The sequence below is a fragment of the Cyprinodon variegatus genome, unplaced genomic scaffold (genome assembly GCF_000732505.1).
Source record: "Cyprinodon variegatus isolate N-32 unplaced genomic scaffold, C_variegatus-1.0 Scaffold647, whole genome shotgun sequence".
Taxonomy (NCBI): Eukaryota; Metazoa; Chordata; class Actinopteri; order Cyprinodontiformes; family Cyprinodontidae; genus Cyprinodon; species Cyprinodon variegatus.
Window position 1 is genome coordinate 391610 of NW_015151100.1, and position 18395 is coordinate 410004.

Consider the following 18395-nt stretch of genomic DNA (forward strand, 5'->3'; position numbering starts at 1 on the left):
TTTTCCCCCACTTAATTGGCATTTTTGTTTGCAATTTTGTGAAATGTTGTTTCTTGCAGCCAGGAGTCAGAACACCTGGACAAGAGCTAACTGGACCGCACTACCAGCTCCTGCTAAAGGAGGAGAATTCTCCAATGTCTTAAGTTTAAGTTGCTTTTAAAGTTCAGCTTATGATTTGTGTTTATATGTTTGTGGTGGATCCTTCTACCTCCAGCACAAAGTGTTGGTATAGTTTTCATAGTTCGTATTTAGTTCCAGATTTAGTTAAAGTTTGTCTGAATGGTTTAACTCACTTTTCTTTGAGGTTTTGCTAATGCAGTTCAGCTGGAGGTGAAAGCCAGGAACAAACCCCTTTCCCAAAGAAATGAGGGGGGAATGTTATTTCAGTTGACCTTAATTATTTTGTCACTTTAATATTCTATTATTATTTGTGCTAAGTTAGAGTTGTTCTATTTGTTTACTAGGTTTTAGTAACCCTCATGTGGCAAGTTTAGGTTATTCCACCCTATTTAAGCAGCTTCTGTTCTTTATCAGTAGGTCACATTTGTATAAATAAGTTACTGTTCAGTTGAGCTCAGTTGAGTTGGGCCAAAATCCATGTTATTTACAATTTAAGCTATTTTGTGTTGCTGTTTGATCCTTTAACTATTTTTGACATTATTAAATCAAAGTTCTTTTAAATATTTTAAACACCTTTTTTTCCTAATTTAAGTTTGGCCCTCACAATGTTATAGAATTTTGATTTCCATCTTTGCCGTAGTTTCGTTTAACAAACTTAACACTACTGTGTTGATTCTTGTAGACTGTTGTCATATTGTTGTATGTAATGGTCTGATGGTCTCAGAATGTATGCATACCCCTTGCTTGATATTTTTATTGAGTACTTTGTTGATTTGATAAAATGTTTTCCTAACAAAATTGTTCCTATGTTCTCTATATTTTGTAACTTTTTGGGTTAAAATTTTCCCAGTTTTTTGTTTTTTTTATTAAACATTGGAAACAAATTTATTGGCACTACAGCAATTAAACCCGATTCATAATTGCTGATCAGTTTTGTATGTTTCCAGGGATATGTTGATTATTTATCTTTGAAATGCTGCAAGGCTTTACGTAGGTTGGATGATATCTTGTCATCATTCTAACATTATATTATATATATTGCATCAACAGTGTAATTCTAAAAAATATATCTAGATTGAACATGACTGAATAACACAATGTTAAAATGTATAAAAGTCAGTTGTAAAAATATCTCTTTGAACTACTTCTTGAGTATTACAATAACTAAATGTGCACCAATGTATTTAATACACATCCAGGCCGATCCTGCTTCTGCAGCAGCATCACTTCCTCTGGAAGGCTGCTAGAAAAGTTTGACAGATAATGGTATTTTTTAAGTCTTCCATGTTTGATTTTTGCAAGTCTGTTTCTTATCTTTTCTGACAGCATCATGTTTGCTCTTCATGTGAAAATGAGCAGTAAACTTTTCACTGAATTTGGAATTTGTATTCACAGAATATCAGCAGAAATACAGGAGGAAGCAGCAACATATTTTTGCAGAGACAAAAGACTGATAATGTGACAGTAAACAGAGCATGGACCAGTTGTTTAAAGTAAAAGTAAAATATAAGAGACACCAAAAACTTTTTAATAAAATATCAGGAACTGAAATTTTATTAGACTCATAAACAAGGAAAAATAGCACATTTTATACATGCTGTCAATTGGCTTATTCTGAATAACATACAGTCAATAAAAAAATCATCAATGCATATCTTGAAAATATTAAATACAGTAGGTGTAATTAGTCACTCATTTGGATTTAAGTTGAACATTTGCATCATAAACCATATCCTTTTATAATGATGATGAATTTAAGAGCAACATATCAACAATAAAACTCATACAATTTACATCAAGCTAAGTTATAATAAAATGAAACACATTTTAGACAGTACTTTCTTTTGGCACAAAACCTTTTGGCACAGAAAGAAATCTGTAAAACCCAATGTACCCTGTAAACTGTGATGAATGCTTTCAAAGGAGACTTTCTCTTTATTTTCCTTCTTTTCTGTTACGAGCCAATCCATTTTTCCCCCACTGATGCCAGTAAGATATTAGCAGCTTTCTGAATATGTAGCTTTATTTGCATAAACTGACTCCCATCAGCTGCTGCAGTCATGCTTTCCTATCTGAGGCTCAGTCAGGTGTGCAGAGCCGTAACTAACACCTCTCACTATCAGTTTTCTGACATACTCGTCGTTTTCAAGCTGTTCGCTGCTGCAGATGCTGCTGCAAAGTTAACATTGAAGTATTTGGTCCATTCAGTTTACCAAGATAAAGACTTAATATTTTCATCAACAGTTTTTAACCTGAGTTTTTAAGATTTCCAACAAGTCTATTTTTTCTTTTGGCATTTGAAACAGTTTAAATTGTTCTATAATGGGCTTTAAACCAACCCAACTATTTTTATTTTTATTTTTATTTTTTTTTACAAATAGATCCCAAACAACAAAAAATAAAAATGTCAAATAAACACAAGATACAGCTTTAGCTGCATCGAACACTTCCCCCTAGTTTCTCTGCATTTCCATTCAGTTTATCTTCATCCAGCATCCTCTCCCTCAGTTTTTTTTGTGCTTCTTAAAAAGGCTGTAAAGGACCTTCAAGGTGGCGGCGATATCCTGAGAGACAATATCTGTCACGATATTCACAGGACAAACATTACAAAATTAGTGTCCATAAATCAAAATCAAAAGTACAGTAACAACATTTTATGAACATTAGCTAATAGCTCCTCTTACAATCCCCCCCGAACAGGTCAAAAGATCAGAGGCACAAGATAAATCCATTAGAAATTTAATCTCCCTGTCCTTGGTGGGATGGGCTCACCCCAATTTGCTTGTAGTTGGTGGGACCCACTAAGTGAATTAATGTGACATTAAGATTGACTCCATCCCTCCTCATCTAATTAATGCACACAGTATGCTCCCATTTTAGGCCTTTAGTCCTGGAATTTCCCCTTCCCATGCAGCAATTATGCCGTTAATTAAAAAGACACAAAAAATGAATTAAATTACCCCTATCTCTGGGCTAGGATTAATTGGAGTGGTCTTTACTTGATTAGTTATAGTACAGAGAATATATCTAGAAATGAAAAGGTGCCATATATGTCAGTTGAGGGAGATAGTAGGAAAGTTTAGGTGCTTGTAAGAGGGATGCTGAAGCTTAGCCAGAAGCTCATCTCATCAATAATGTATCCACAGAGAAAAGAGGCTGATCCATTTGCTATTGACTAATTTAAGCCCCAATATGTCAGTTTCCCTTAGCCTTTTGTTCCTTTATTTTCAGTGAGAAAAAGATGAGTTTCAGATAAGTGCAGTAATGTGGTTGAAATTATTACATAACAATATTTCTCTATTAATAAATAAAAGTGTACATTTTATTAGTATTCATAAGTATGCATTAATGTTAGTATAAAATGTGATTCGATTCAACTTTAAATTGAGAAGCATTATTTGGTATTTAAAGGTACTACTACTGTGGATATAGTACAATGAACCAGACAATATATAGTTTGATGTGATATAATGCAGTTCTGTACGACACACAGTACTACAAGATTATGCACAATCTTAAATAATTGCAAACACTCATCTGGCTACAGGATCTGGATCTCAGTCTGTCTTCAATGAGCATCTTCCCAAGATTTTCTCTGTTTTTAACATATTTGTGTATTTGCAGTGGGTTTGCCCTTTACTGTTCTCTATTTTTTTTTATTTATTTTAACATTTCTATTATGCTGTGTTTTTCCTTTGCATGTTTTATTTGTTAGAGTAGGCCTAATTGTTTGCAGTACTTTGTGTGCTTACAGCAAGTTTATATATTCACAGCATGTTTGCAGCTATTAGTCATCATACAGTCTTCTCTGTATCCCTAAATGATCTTACAGCAAACTTCCAAGTCTTTAACGTTGGAATTTTTTTAAGACAATAATAAGAATCTCCCTCATTTTCCTGGCATTTGGCAATTAGAAATATTATTGTGTTTAATCTGTCTTAAATGCAAGAAAAACAGTTATATCTTTTTATACAGTGCATGTAAATGTCTGCTTTGGACTTTATTAAAAAATGTATTGCATCAGCAGTGTAATTCTAACTTCTTCCAATGTTTTCAAATGGGAAAATCCTCTCATTATTCAGAAATATTTAAATAATAAAACATCTTGAGAAAAGTCTAATATTTTTCTTTTCACTGTCTCTAACAAACACCCAATAATTACAAAGTCTCTGCAGGAAATATGATAATTTGTGATTTAATAATTAGTATTGATTATCTTACTTAAATGAAGGAAAAGCACTAATATTTTTCATGAATGGATGATAACTGGGATACATAAAGAATAGCAAAAAAGCTTATTAACAGATTTCTCCTTCCAGACAATACAGGTATCCCCAGAAACCGAGTTCAATCCCTTCTCCTATCAGAGAACCCCACCATAACATTGGCCCTTTGAGGCCATCTTTCCTGTTGCTCCTCTGCAAATGAAAGATGATGTACTCACACTGAGAAAATTATCTTCAGGGATAAATACCAGGACTGCAGTCACACTCATTTATATTCCCAAAACAATTTCATCTTCTCCCTCTAAAACATTGCAATTCCCTTACCCCACTCCGCTTCAAAGATTAAATCAACTTTGGGAAAAGCATCCAGCCTAACATACAAACAGATTTTGTCTTTTTCCATTTCAGTCAGATTAATCCTGCTGATAGAGGAGATAATCTGAATTACTTTCACACTGTTGTCTTGGAGCAGGGGGCATTTTGGCTGTCTGAATCCGTTAGATTGTACTTTTTTGTCACCAGTTAATCACTTTATATTATATTGTTGATTTGTTTTGTTTTTAGTTTTGTTTTGTTGTTTTGTTCCTGAAAAAGAGTCAATTTTCTCACCTTGTGGATCAATATTGGGCAACTGCAGGCCAATATCCTTCAGAAGATCCAGTGCTAAGGTCACATTATGGAGCTAAAGTTAAATGCAAAATAAACAAAAAATACACAGTCATCCTTAAATTATTGCAATTTTACATCAAAAATTGTTTAAACGAATTTATACCTCCATACATAAAAATTCCATTTAGAAATGTGAGAACACAATACAGTACATTTCATTTTGCAGTTGAAATGATATGTGGTATTTTAATACTTTCACAAACATGGACATATGAATTACTAGTTTGAAATGATTGTTCATAGCATTCAACAGCATGTATTTTGGGGAGGAATGATGTCACCAAGCATGAATTATTCATGAACCCATCATATACCCCTTACCTTAAGTACATTTAAATTACAGACATCAGTAAAAGTGAGTCCATGTGATTTGTGTGGGTAATGGAGCAAATACATCTTATAAATTGAACTTGTGCTAAAGTGTTTAGATAAGAGATTGGATATATAAAAAATAAAGCATTTTAGACTTCCCCGCATGACAGCCAAAAAAATATGTTACTTTTTGAATAAAAATATTATATTCCTATGTTGAGATTATGAAATCCATTGAAATAAAATCCCCAAAATCATAAACTCATACTTTACCATCTCAGCGTCATTAACAGGGGTCAGGTTGAACTCAAACAGTGGGATAAAGAAGCCTTCCAGTTGACCAATCAGCAGCAGCAGTATCACTCCATCAGCAAACTGGGGAACAAAAACACTGAACCTTGAATTACGCTCAGGTAGACGATGATGAAATCTTGGACAATGGTAAACAGTAGGTCTATTTTTATAACTCTGCAGCCCATGATAGACTAAATGTCAGATTGTACCTGTTTGTCCATATCAGCCACCTGCAGACCCAGGTTTCCAATGTTCTGGTTGACAAAGTGTAAGATGGCCTGAAAATGGAAGTAATGAAGTTGAGAGGTAATGTTAGTTTCAGCTACAGTGGGGCATTATAAGACCAGACTTGCAATGGTAAGCTTCGTTTATTTTGCATGCCATGTGACTACCCTGCACTCTTTGTTAAAATGTTTATTCATGTATTAAAGTGCTCCAATGGTTGCTCATAAACCACACAAGAAAAAAGATGATAAGCTAAGATACTAATGGTCAATAATAGGAGGCAGATATCTCGGCTGAAAGTCTAACAGCATTACACTGAGTAGCAGGCAAGTAAACAGCCATAAGAAATGAATGCTACAGGAATGATGTGCTTTTCCCATGGGAATAAAATCTACAAGTTTATATTCCTTGCAGGTCTAGCTGCATTGTATTTTTAGCAGTAAAACCTGAAAAGAATAAAAATGTCAGATACTGCAGCTTTACTTAATACTTAATGACAGTCTTACTCTAAAATACCTGCTACCCAGCACAACAAAAAGGATATACTGTAACCTCATAGAGACACAAAACCAAACTAAAATACAGAACAACTAGGAGGGTCCATACCTAAATAAAAATTTATTTTCAAGGATAATTGTAAGTACAAATCAGCTCAACAATTAATGAGCTGTTTTAACAAAGAAAATCTCTTATGTTGTTTCCAGCTTAGCTTACAGCATATCACATATCTAAGAATGCACTTTTACATGTCTTAAAGGACATAAAAGTATACATCAAACACCTCTGTGTTAACGAGAAACGAGAAAGAGTTTAAAGGAGCATATGCAAATATGCATTTTCAGCACCACAGATGTGAACAGCGGCCATAAGATAGCGAGATGCAGATTGAAGGTATTGACTTCGTCATATGACATAACATATTTTAAAACTGTTTAGCACAGATACATTTTCATTCCTGTATTAGTTTTTTAGACTTGCTACAAGCTACTTTTTCACTTGATCTGATGATTGTGATTGAAAGCACTAACAACTGCAGGGCAGTGTACATTGCAAATTCTGGGGATCAGCAGATGTCATAATTTTTTTTCTCGCCTCCTGTTATGTTTATTTCAGAGACACCACATCGTGTCTACCTGGTTAGTAGACCCTGTTTGAAAAGGCAGACACTGATTTTTAAATGCAGCTGATGAAAAACAGTAGAATTTAAAATACAGAATGGGCCTAAATGCATTTCAGACTTGTTTGGCAAATGTGACTAATCCAGATCCCTTGCAGCATTTGAACTCTACAGAAACTGGTGGCTCCTTTAAATGAGGACTGAAAGCATTATTAGCCCTATAGATAAAACACTTCTGTCATCTTCAAGTGTTTTGGGAAATGATTAATAGAGCAAGGGGGGTAGAAGTCAGGGGCCTCTGTTGCCCAGCTGCAATGGTATACAGCAGGGAATGATCTAGATATAAAGTATAGTTTATAAAAGAAATTAGCCAAATGATTACCAAAAGACTTAAAGGGGTTTGGTCATATTAAACAATTCCATACATGGAAAAAATCATAGAGATTTAAGGTGTAGTGCTAAAACCAATGCTGAACAACAGCTATCTTCATCCTGCTCTGTTGTAAATCTTCATAAACTTCCACCTGTGCAAGAAATCACCATATCCAGCAAACCATCCAAAGTGAGGTTTTTGGTGTACTTTTTTTCTTCACCAGTTATCCTCATAAAGCGCTTCAAATCACTTTGTGTATGAATAGTGCTGTGCAAACAAGCAGGCTTAGCATTGTCTTGCCTAATAAATCTGGTGTAGGCTGAAATAGCTGCAATGACAGATGCAGTGATTCACAGGCATTACTGATGGTGCTTATTTTCAATAACTAAAACATTCTGTAACCTTTCTAAATTAAACTGTTTTAATTGGATAATCTGTCATTATATACACATAAATTAATAAGCCACTTATTTCTAGCTGGCCTTTTTTTATGAAGACAGTTTAAAATGTCTGGATTTTTTATTTTTTTTTTGTCTGGGAATCTAACATAAAATAATCACTCAAGATAAAGGTTGCTCTCACAGGGCTAAACAGACTTATTTATTGTAGTGAAAGTTGAGATGTGGACCAGAAGCCCACGCAGTATGCAGTGTTGAGAGCGTCAACACCTAGAACCATGCCAGCATGTCTCCTCCTGTTGTTATTTTTCTTTTTACCTTCTTCACTGTGTTGACCTTGTTAGCCTCCAGCCTCAGCAGTCGCTCAATGGGATCTTCCCCTGGGTTGGTGACACATCCAGAAAATATGTAAGTAGACTCTAATGGTGTTTGGATGACATTCAAGATGCCACATCAACTCAACCTCTGACCGCTCTCACTCACCTTCAGGATTGCTAGAGGAGTCTGTGTCAGTTCGGCTGCTAATAAAGACAATATAAATGTTAGATTTCTTTTTTTTATTTATTTAAGGTTAAGACAAGAGTAACACAGAGGTCTACTTACCCGTCTCCAGTCAGAATTTCAGTCTGCACCTCAGATTTGATCCCATTCTTGCTAACCTGGATGAAAGTTAAACATTAGGCCCTACAGTGTGTAAATTATGCCAAGTAGTTAAAGCCAGATCTAGGGAAGAAAAGACTTACCTCTACTATAACAACCTCAATCTTCACATTCAGTGGCAGATTTAGCTTTGGCTGAAAAGCTTTCACCATGGCAACCAGCAGATGAATTGTAGCCAGGAGATCTTTGTTGTGGATGACTGACAGGCCAACAACAGAGCGAGAAAAAACAATGTTCAGCTTGCACTGATGTGATAGATCTCAGAACACACAAGATGACCCAAAAGGATCTGGGATAAATAAAATAGAAGCTGAAAATGACAGGCTTAGGGTTGCATTTAGAAAGGCAATGGTTCTAAAACAAGGTTATGAGATTCAGACGAGCAAAAACAGGGACTTATCCCTGACTTGTTTGTCTTGTAGGGATCGGGGAGAACAGTGAAAAACCCTGAAGTGCTGAAGAGGGTGAACCCTTCATAGGTGAAAATAGAGGATGTCGAGTTAACTCAGGCTGTTGTTATCTGACCATTTGATATCCTCACGGTCAACAGTGAAACATATATTCACCCTTGTGAAACAGCATACGTCTTGGGAACCTAATTGGTCTAAATCTTTGTTTTTATCTATATAAGGCTTACAACTGTCTCCCTTAAGGTATTCTGTGGCAGGTGCTGCAGAAGTAAAGAGTTCCTGTTACTCTTAAAGGTTGACTGGTCCTTGTAGTAATCATCAAGGTCTGTGTCCACATTGTTAGCAAGTGTTTCAGACACACAGTATTGAATATTAGGCATGAGCTGTTAGGAGACTCCTAGGAGGTTGAACATGGGTAAAAAAAAAAACTCTGCTAAAAACAACAATCTGAAACCAGAAGGGATAGCATGGTTTACATTTACCAAAGGTAGGCAACAGTTATTAAATGAAATATAGAATACTTGATTCGTATTTTATATATATATTAAATATATACAATGCTAATGAAGATGAATCAATTTAACACAAGTTTGTTGTTAGTACCTCTAATTCAGTCAAATATTGCATGTTCCCATTGAAAAATGCTCCTCGTTCCTGTAGCTAAATATATTTTAGAAAAATCAAAGGTTTAATCATCATTTCATCATAATCAGTGAGATAAATTCAAAAGCAGAGAACTTAAGCAGTGGGTTGCTCCTCAGTATTGAGATCTTATTGTATTAAAATTTGACTTTTCATTTTTAGACCTTGATTGAACGCGGGAAATTAAAAATCTACCTATTGCGCAGGATATTGTCTTTTCTTTATTCTACCTTTTTCATCAATCTGGTATAAGCTTGGTAATTAGCCAAGCTATCTGCTGACATAGCAAATCTACAGTCTGGTGTCTCTCTGTAACCCAACTAAAGCAATAGGTGCTAATCTTTGAGGTTTACTGCTATGAATTCACAAACAGAGAGAAAGATGTAAGAGTGACCAATATTGCACTAAAACAGAAGCACCTCTCCTCCTTACATCTGGGGAAGAACTCATTCTGCAACTTTACTCTCTTTTTTGAGAACAGTGAGGAAAAATACATAAAATACATGAATACATACATTTCAGAAATACACACTTTTATCCTATCTGTTGTGTATGGAAGAGGATTAGGGCCACTGAACTGATAACTGATTTTTAAATTTTATTTCAATTTAATATGGTAAAAAAAGTCAAAATTCTGAGAAAAACGTCAGAATTCTGAGAAAAAAGTCAGAATTCTGAGAAAAAAGTCAGAATTCTGAGAAAAAAAGTCACAATTCTGAGACTAAAGTCAGAATTCTGAGATTAAAGTCAGAATTCTGACTTTTTTCCCATATTAAACTAAAATAAAATTTAAAAATTCACATTTCTTATCTTCGAAAAAGGTAAACAACTGTTCAGAGTTCTCCTTCATTATGAGATGTTTTGAAAATGAAGTTTGCAATCAGTGCGTTTTGCTGGCTAATCAAAATGCTCCGGTCGTAGCCACACAGGAGTGGCTGGGAAGTCTGTAAATTAAGCAACAGTCAATTTAAAGGCCTGGAAATTTGTATTCACTTGTTCAAAACCTGTCATTTTAAGAGCTTATTTTTTTTTTCCAACTGTAATTTGGATAGAAGGTCACATTGCCATCATGAGATCCTTCTTAGGGCACATTATTATGAACCCACAAGTTCAACTTTCAGCCACTTTCAGCCATTCAATTGCATGTAAAACTTAGGAATTTGCCTGTTATGTCTTTTTTATCATTTACAAAACCAAATTCAATATCTCTGTTTAAATTCTTCCCCAGTTGGCATGAGTTTAGATGGCATCCTCAAGCTAGCATCAAAGCCTGTCGTGATATGGAGTTAAAGTTGGTGCCAGAAGGGAACATTTGTTCACTTGTTGCTGTCATTGCTGGATCCCAGTCCGATGCATGACTCACGTTTGACGTCCCATTTGATCAGGCTGCTGTCCTCCACACCCAGCCTCTTGTTGAGCTCTTCCATGATAACTTCCAGCTTGTGGATCTGAGCAGAGCTGGTCAGAGCTATTTCATCCACGTCTAATTTCACACCACCTAATCTGGCTGCAGAAACCAGGAAGAAATTATTTGAAAGGTTAAATTTAAGTTTAGGAGACTGTCTGTTCCATATCTTCAGGTATTTATATTCTGATTGAGTGAAATAATGGAAGATCAAACATGTAATATCTCACACAGCAGGTGATGAAGTACGAGTCCATCATAAAGATCCTCCTCCAGACTCTGAATAACGATGTGTTCTGCTTTCAAACTGGTATTGATCCAATCAATCAATGCCTCTCAGGACACAATTAATCACACAGTCAGAAACATCAAACACATCTTTTCACAACTGTTTTTCTATTATTAGCAGGTTTAAAAAGACAACATCTTGAAAGCCTGTTTTTAAATAGACTTTTTATGTGAAAATGAACTGGACAAAAAAAAAAACTGTTATTTAATTTTTAACCATTAGTTTAAACATAATTTGGTAATTGAATTTGTTAATTTATTATTCTGATCGTCACTTGTTTATCTTTATGTCCAGCTAATCTTTCTGGAATCATTGAAAGCATACATACACAAAAATATTGTCAATGTTAACTATTACAAGCATATAAACCAAATACAAAGACATTTCAATGAAATTTAGATACACACTACATCGGTCCACAACCTGCTTTTTACTTACAAACAGGTGTTTATTACATTCATAAAAAGAGGAGGCCTATATATGTCCACAGTTTGGCTTTAGATAAAAACATTTGCTCTATATTAATACGTTTTAATGGCAAATCATTCCATTCTTTAATTGCTCCATAAATAAAGGTATTTCTTAAGAAAATTTTTATTTGCTTCTGGAATAGAAAGCATTCTTCAAAAGAGCCTGGTGGCATAATCATAGGATTCTCTATTGTCTCTAAATTGACTAAATAAGAAGAATGGATGTTTAAGTTTTAATATTTTATAAGTAGAAAACAAAAAAAAGGCCAAAGCCTCATCTCGAAAGTTCAGTCTTCTTTTCAATATCACATGTTCTTTATACTGCTTCTAAAGAGCAGCGTAGCCATATTTGCAGCCTTACTTTGCATCATTTGCAGTTGTTCTAGGTCTTTTCTTTAAGCGCTGGCCTGGATAATCTGCCAATTATATTCTATTTAAGAAATTATCAGAGTTCTGACAACATTCTTCACCACAATCTTAGCTGGAAGGTACTGATGACATCTTCTTACTGCAGCTAAAGATTTTCCTATATTGTTTGTCATAAATTTAATATGTCTTGACCAAGAAACTTTGTTGCCGAGATATTTCCACAAGAGAGAACTTTTAGAGCGATCACTTGGGCAAAGATCCCTTAAAAGGCTCCTGAAAACACTGTACCTATGTCTAAACATGGTGGTGGCAGCCTCTTTATGAGCAGAAGCTTTTCTTCATTAGGGAAAGCAGAAAATTATCTGAGTTGATGGGAAATTGGATAAAGCTCATTAAATGGCTAGAATAAATTTTATTTGTAAAATATATTTAGAACTATATATATAATTTGACTTTTAATGAACAATTAACTCTTGACCTGTGCTGTCAAATATCACATAAAAGGTCACTAAATTAAAGGCTTTGAAGTTTATAGTTTTGAAATAACAGAATATGACATTGATTTAAATTAAAGTTTTCAGGTAAATGTTATTATAATTATGGAAGCCCGTTTCCACCTGAAATAAAGAAAATACAGAATAAAAATACAAAATATAAAGTGAAGATTATGAGATACAAAGTCATAAATTGGACTTTCAACGTCATAATTATGAGATACAACATTTGAAAGTCGAATATCTCATAATTATGACTTTGAAACTCGAATTTATGACTTTCTATATGACTTTTTTTTTCATGTGTTTGAAACGGTCTTCCATATATAATATATTATGAATATTAACAGATATACAAAAGAAAAGAAAATAACAGATTTTTACCTGTTTTAGGTTTTCAAGCTTGGGGTCTTTTAAAGAAGTCGGCTGTATGATCTTTCTTTTTTCTCCTGTTTAAAAAAAAGGAAAAAATTTTATAACATCACTAATTCATTCATTTAATATTAATGTCTTTAACCAGCAAAGAAAAAAAGAAGAAAACCATCTAGACTATGATCCCTGACATAACCTCAGAAAATCATTTCCTCCTGACTCTGCACTGCTTTATTCTCTATTAGCCAACTGTTACTATCAGCAGAGCTATTTTCATGTGCAGTCAGAAGTTTAAGTCAGGGACAAGAAAAGCCTTTGATAAAACCATTTAGCCATGAAGAAAGAACATAATGAAAAATACAGCATACTATGAATATGTCAACTTAAGAAAGCTGTGAAGGCCAAATGAAAGGCTCATGGAAACTGAAGTTCAGTCCCCTTTTTATAATATATTTGGTTTTATTCAAACAATAATTCATTTCATTTATTAGTATCAATAATTGAAAAGTGCATTAAACTAAAAATCATTAAATAATTTCTTTTATAATTATTTCATAATTTTTGTGGCATAATCTCACACTGCAAATATAGAAAAAGGCAACCTTTAGTTTGAGTACATCGATTAATGCAGATAAAAGCCCTACTTAAGAAATAAAGTCCCACTATTTTTGAGTCAATGTAGAAGAAGCGATTCCATTTCTCTATAAACCAGACGCTAGTTCTCTTTTTGATTCTAATTTTTACCTAAATATGCTTTTTTTTTATTAATAAGTGAACTGTATTTTCTTTCTGAGATTTTTTTTCTCTTCTACTGTACAGCTAAATTTTAAAAAATATCTGTTATATATTTGCTCTCATGTGAACCTTTAAGCTCTGTCCTCTCCTCTTGCTTGGCGCGTTAATTTCCACACGGTATAAAACAAAGCTAGTTCTATTGTATTCTATTCTATTCTATTTAATTCTATTCCATTAAAGCTAATTGTCAGCTCCTTGCTAGCCTCCTAAGGAGCAGAATCCTGGGGAAACTAAGTCTCCATTTTTTTAAAGATTCTGTGCACATTGCCATCATGTGTATATGCAAATATCTCTATGTCAAATTATAATAATGAATTAAATTTATTGATCTCACACTGGAGAAATTTACCTCTGCATTTAACCCATCCCCTTGGGGAGCAGTATGCTGCCATTGTGCAGCTCCTGGGGTGCACTTTGGTTAAAAGGGTTTTGCTCAGGGACCCAGAGTGCAAGCTGTTGGGATCAAACCAGGTACTTGCAACCTTCTCAGAGCACAAGTGCACTGCTCTAACCCCTAGGCCAGGGATGTTGAAGTCCAGTCCTAAAGAGTTACTCTCCTACTATCCACTTTTAGATGCACCCCATTTTTAACACACCTGAATCAAATGATTGGGTCATAAGCATGCCTCTGCTGGGCTAAATGAGCGGATTGAGCCTTTTGATTCAGGTGTGTTAGAGAAGAGATGCATCTAAAAGTTACAGGATGGTAGCTCTTGAGGACTGGACCTGAACACCCCTGCACCAGGCCAACAGTACCACCTCCCCACCCCACAAAGGTATAAAGTAAAAAAAAAAAAAAAAAGACATAGTTAAATACCTCCAACTAAATTGGACCCTAACCTTTGCATACAGATTTATTTGACATCATTTAATTTTAGGGTGGGATTATAACGGTAATGGCTCCAGGTGAGTTAACATGAAGAAAACACATTTATAGTTTGAATTTATTTATTAAAAAAAGTTTCAGTCTAGGTTTTAAACTACCGGTGTTCTCCTTATTTTATATTAACAACTAAAAAACAAGAACATTTGACCCCATTGCATTAATTGTTTTACCCAAAGGGCTCAATAAATGTGTCTCTATACTCACTATGATGAAAAAAGTTGGCTTAATAATTGAATTATAAATTAGTTCTGAATTGACTGACTATATGAGGGTGGGAGGAGTGTCTGAGATGTTCAGTCTGCTAAATGAGAAGCAGATGGGTTTCCGTAAACTGAACGATGTCCCGTTTGAGGCACACATACCCTGAAAAGTCTCAACCTCCAGGGGATCTTCCTTTTTTTGGTATTCAAAAACAGCGGCCTCCATCTCTCCTCCAATAGGTGGGTGTAAACACTTTGCTGACCTGTTGGCAAGAATCAGCTGAATATTCACCTAATAAGGAACAGATAAAGATACCAGTGGCAGCAAAAAAACAATTCTCTTTATCCCTACAGTTTGTTAAGTGTCCCTAATTTTATAACTCCTCTATGTGCTGCTGCAGGTGATCCATCTACCAGCCAAGATGAGAAAATGCAGATCCGGTTGACAGGCAGCTCATAGTTTAAATATCTACAGCACCTTGTAAAAGTTTGTTGTTTTTATTTTTTCTTGTTTTTTGTTACATAATAACCAAACACTTCTGCATGAATAAATTAGTATTTTGTGTGGTAGGCCAACATAAAGACGTGCATAATCATATAGTCTATATGAATTTATCAACATCTACTCTGATACCCCTAAATACAAATTATTGCAACAAACTGCCTTTACATTACTCATAATTTCATGATTAATCCTCTTACATGGAATATAATCTAGTGCTTAAGTTTCAAAACTAGTTTTTAAAATGATGTTTGAGGGTTGTTTTGAAAAATCTTCCAAAACACAGCATTATAAAGGCCACTGACAGCAGACAGGTAAGGGATTTAGATTTGAGCAATTTCATAATATGGTAAGGGTTTAAAACAGTGTCCAAAGCTTTGGGCCTCTCGGTCCATTATTAAAAAATAAAAGTATAGGCATCACACAACTGCAAATGATAATTATTCATTATTTTGTATTAGTCTAATATAATCTTTCCTATATGCTAACAGATGCCTTTCAGTTTCATAAACTCTCATTCACTCTGTGATGGAACAGTTGTACTAACAGATTCAGACATTAGTGTCTTTAGGTTTAGTGTCTTGCTCGGGTCCACAGCAAAAAAATGCACTCAAGCAAATCTTCCAAAACATAGCTTTCTACCTGTAAGAAACAGCTGAGAGCCCCGTTATTCTGAAGGAGCAGCAAAGAGGCAGTTCAAGAAGAGAAATATGTTGGCCAGACCACTTTAGGAAGAGTAATCGACAAAGTGACTTTCCAGAAAAGTGTCAAGAAGAAAGCACTTGCTAAAAGGCAGGTTTGGCAACTTTTGAGGTTAAGAAAGTCAGAAAGACATATCTTTTTTTTTTCTTTTTTTTTTTGAATGTTCATCTTTTGTGTTGGTCTACAGTAGAAAAAAAATAAATAAATATAATTAATGGAGTTTTACATTTGAGGGGTGTAAAAACTTTTGAACAGCAAAGTTGAAAAAGAAAAAAGACTTCCTGCAGAAAGTTTTAAAAAGGTCATGTTTTCTGTATACAAAGGAGAAACGTACAGATCTAGACAAAAACACCCTACATTAGGAAACGTCAAGTTTACTCACTTCCTTTTATATTTTATAAGCTTTGCACGAAGCAGATCTGGTATCATCGATGCCTGCAGGGTTAAGTGACTGAATATTTTAAACCTCATGGTTTCAGACAAAGCCCAGCAAAAATACAAAGTCACACATTCTGACAAAGCAGACATGATATGAAGCATGTCTGCTTGTAGTTTCCTGGATCCGGAGAAGAGAAACGATAGCCTCCCTGAGCAAGTTTTCTTTCCCCTCATGTGTTTTATGCATGTGTGGCTTCTTTTTCCTGAGGTTGACAGTAACTTTCAAACAAAGACGTAAACATAAAAATGTTCTGAATAAGCTTACCTTTAGTTTAGTGAGAGCAATCACAAAAGGGACCAGGGGAGTTCTGCTGATGTGAATTCCTTTACACGATGTTAACTCTACGAACTATCAAAATCCGCTTGCAAAATGTTGAAGGTTGCTCTATGATCTAAAAGGGTATTCTAATGAGATCACAGACCTGACTGCAAATAGTTTTAAAGAAAAAGATCGTTTGAGGGTCAAAAAGGAAGATAAGCACAACTGAGAGGATGTGGCATGAGGGAAGGTAGCACTTCCTCTTTTTGATTCAGGGTTTGCAGCAGACCGTTTTCAGATAAGGCTGTTTGTGTTCAGTGACACAATCTGTATTTGAGATTATAATAAAGCCAAGTACGTGTGAGGTGAGATGAGAGAACTCCATGTATTGTTAGAAAATCTGCACCTCTGGAAGCCTGGGAGAAGCGTGACTTGTTGAGGCCTGAAACATTCAGGCTTCTCGATCTGCGATTGGTTGGCCCAACTTGCCGACATCTGGTGTCCAGCCTCTTCAATTTTGTCAAAAACAGCAAAAAGCAGACAAAATGAAAGCAGGAATAGAGACAGACAAAAAAGAATAATAAAAAAAAAAACAATCAGCGTGTTCAAGGCTTTGCTGGGGAAAAGGAAAAAAGACCACCCATAGGAGAAGAGGGGCAATTTGGGAGATGTGGAAGGTTACCATAGCAACAAAGGTATTAGACAAGAAAATACAGGCCTAAAATAAATGTATAATTCTTCTATCCTACCTAAATTGTAGGAATTGCCTGTCTCCTCTCAAAGACGAAAAGCAAATCTACCCCAACACGCACGTAAGGAATAAAATGAAATTCTCCTTCAGTTTGATTCCAGGCTTTTACTTCTTGACAAGCAAGATGAAGGGAAAAAAACCATCATGCATCTGAGCTTTGCAGTGCGAACTGCGACTAGATCGACCCATCTATTCTCTCAATTATTCAGTTTGGCTGGAGAATGAGTGAACAGACGTGCTCTGTACATTTTAGGAGGTCTCTAGGTAGCACCACAGGGCCAGATCAACTTCAGGCGCACTGTGAGAGTCCGGACCTCCTCTGAGACTCAGTTAAAAGCATCAAGATGCCCCAGATCGGTCTTTCCTAAGACAGCAAGAAGACAGTGCACTTAAGGTAAATTGAACCATCAGCTTTTATGATGCTATGTCAGCCAGGTCAGGGTCATTCACTGTTCCCATTACTGAGTTATATATACAGAGCAAATCTTATATAAATCATTTTAAAAAAGAAACAGAAACAGGTGAAAGAAAAAAATGCATAATAATATTTGCAATAATCTGTTTACCTAAAAAGATGCACAACTCTAGCCTTTAAATTAACCCTTGTTATCAAGGATGTTGAATCTGATGAAATAAAAAGTTCAGCTGTGGAGGACTATTTTTAACAGTGGCTCAACTGCATCCATCAACAAAAACATGAATTTTATTGCATGGAGATTACAAGAGATCACAGCAATGTTCTAACAAGCAATGGTTCCAACCTCCCAAAGTTACTTTTGATGCTAAACCAACCTTCATAACCAAAGCAAAGAATCCAAAGTGAAATATAGCTTTGGGAGCTTCTTCGTGTCAGGTTATTTTGCTTCAGATGGAGCTTATGTTTTGTCAAGGTGGGTGATATTATTAAAACCTCCAAATGTCAGATGTTATGACCAACATCTCCAGGTGTCTGCATGAAAGCTGATGATAAAGAGGGATATAAATCAGAAACATGCATCAGAAATAACAAACTAATGA

General features: G+C 35.1%; 1 protein-coding gene across 1 annotated transcript; it reads right to left on the reverse strand.

The window, feature by feature from the left end:
• Positions 1-2484: 2484 nt before the first annotated feature.
• On the reverse strand, positions 2485-17008 carry parvg (parvin gamma). The gene is made up of 13 exons (XM_015393542.1): positions 16634-17008; positions 14889-14989; positions 12858-12922; positions 11082-11184; positions 10810-10953; positions 8478-8593; positions 8338-8393; positions 8218-8255; positions 8053-8114; positions 5831-5899; positions 5601-5702; positions 4956-5028; positions 2485-2698 (listed from the first exon to the last, which is right to left on the reverse strand). Exons 2-13 carry the CDS (start codon positions 14950-14952, stop codon positions 2625-2627), a joined length of 966 nt encoding a protein of 321 aa, XP_015249028.1. The 5' UTR covers positions 14953-14989; positions 16634-17008; the 3' UTR covers positions 2485-2624.
• Positions 17009-18395: the final 1387 nt, after the last annotated feature.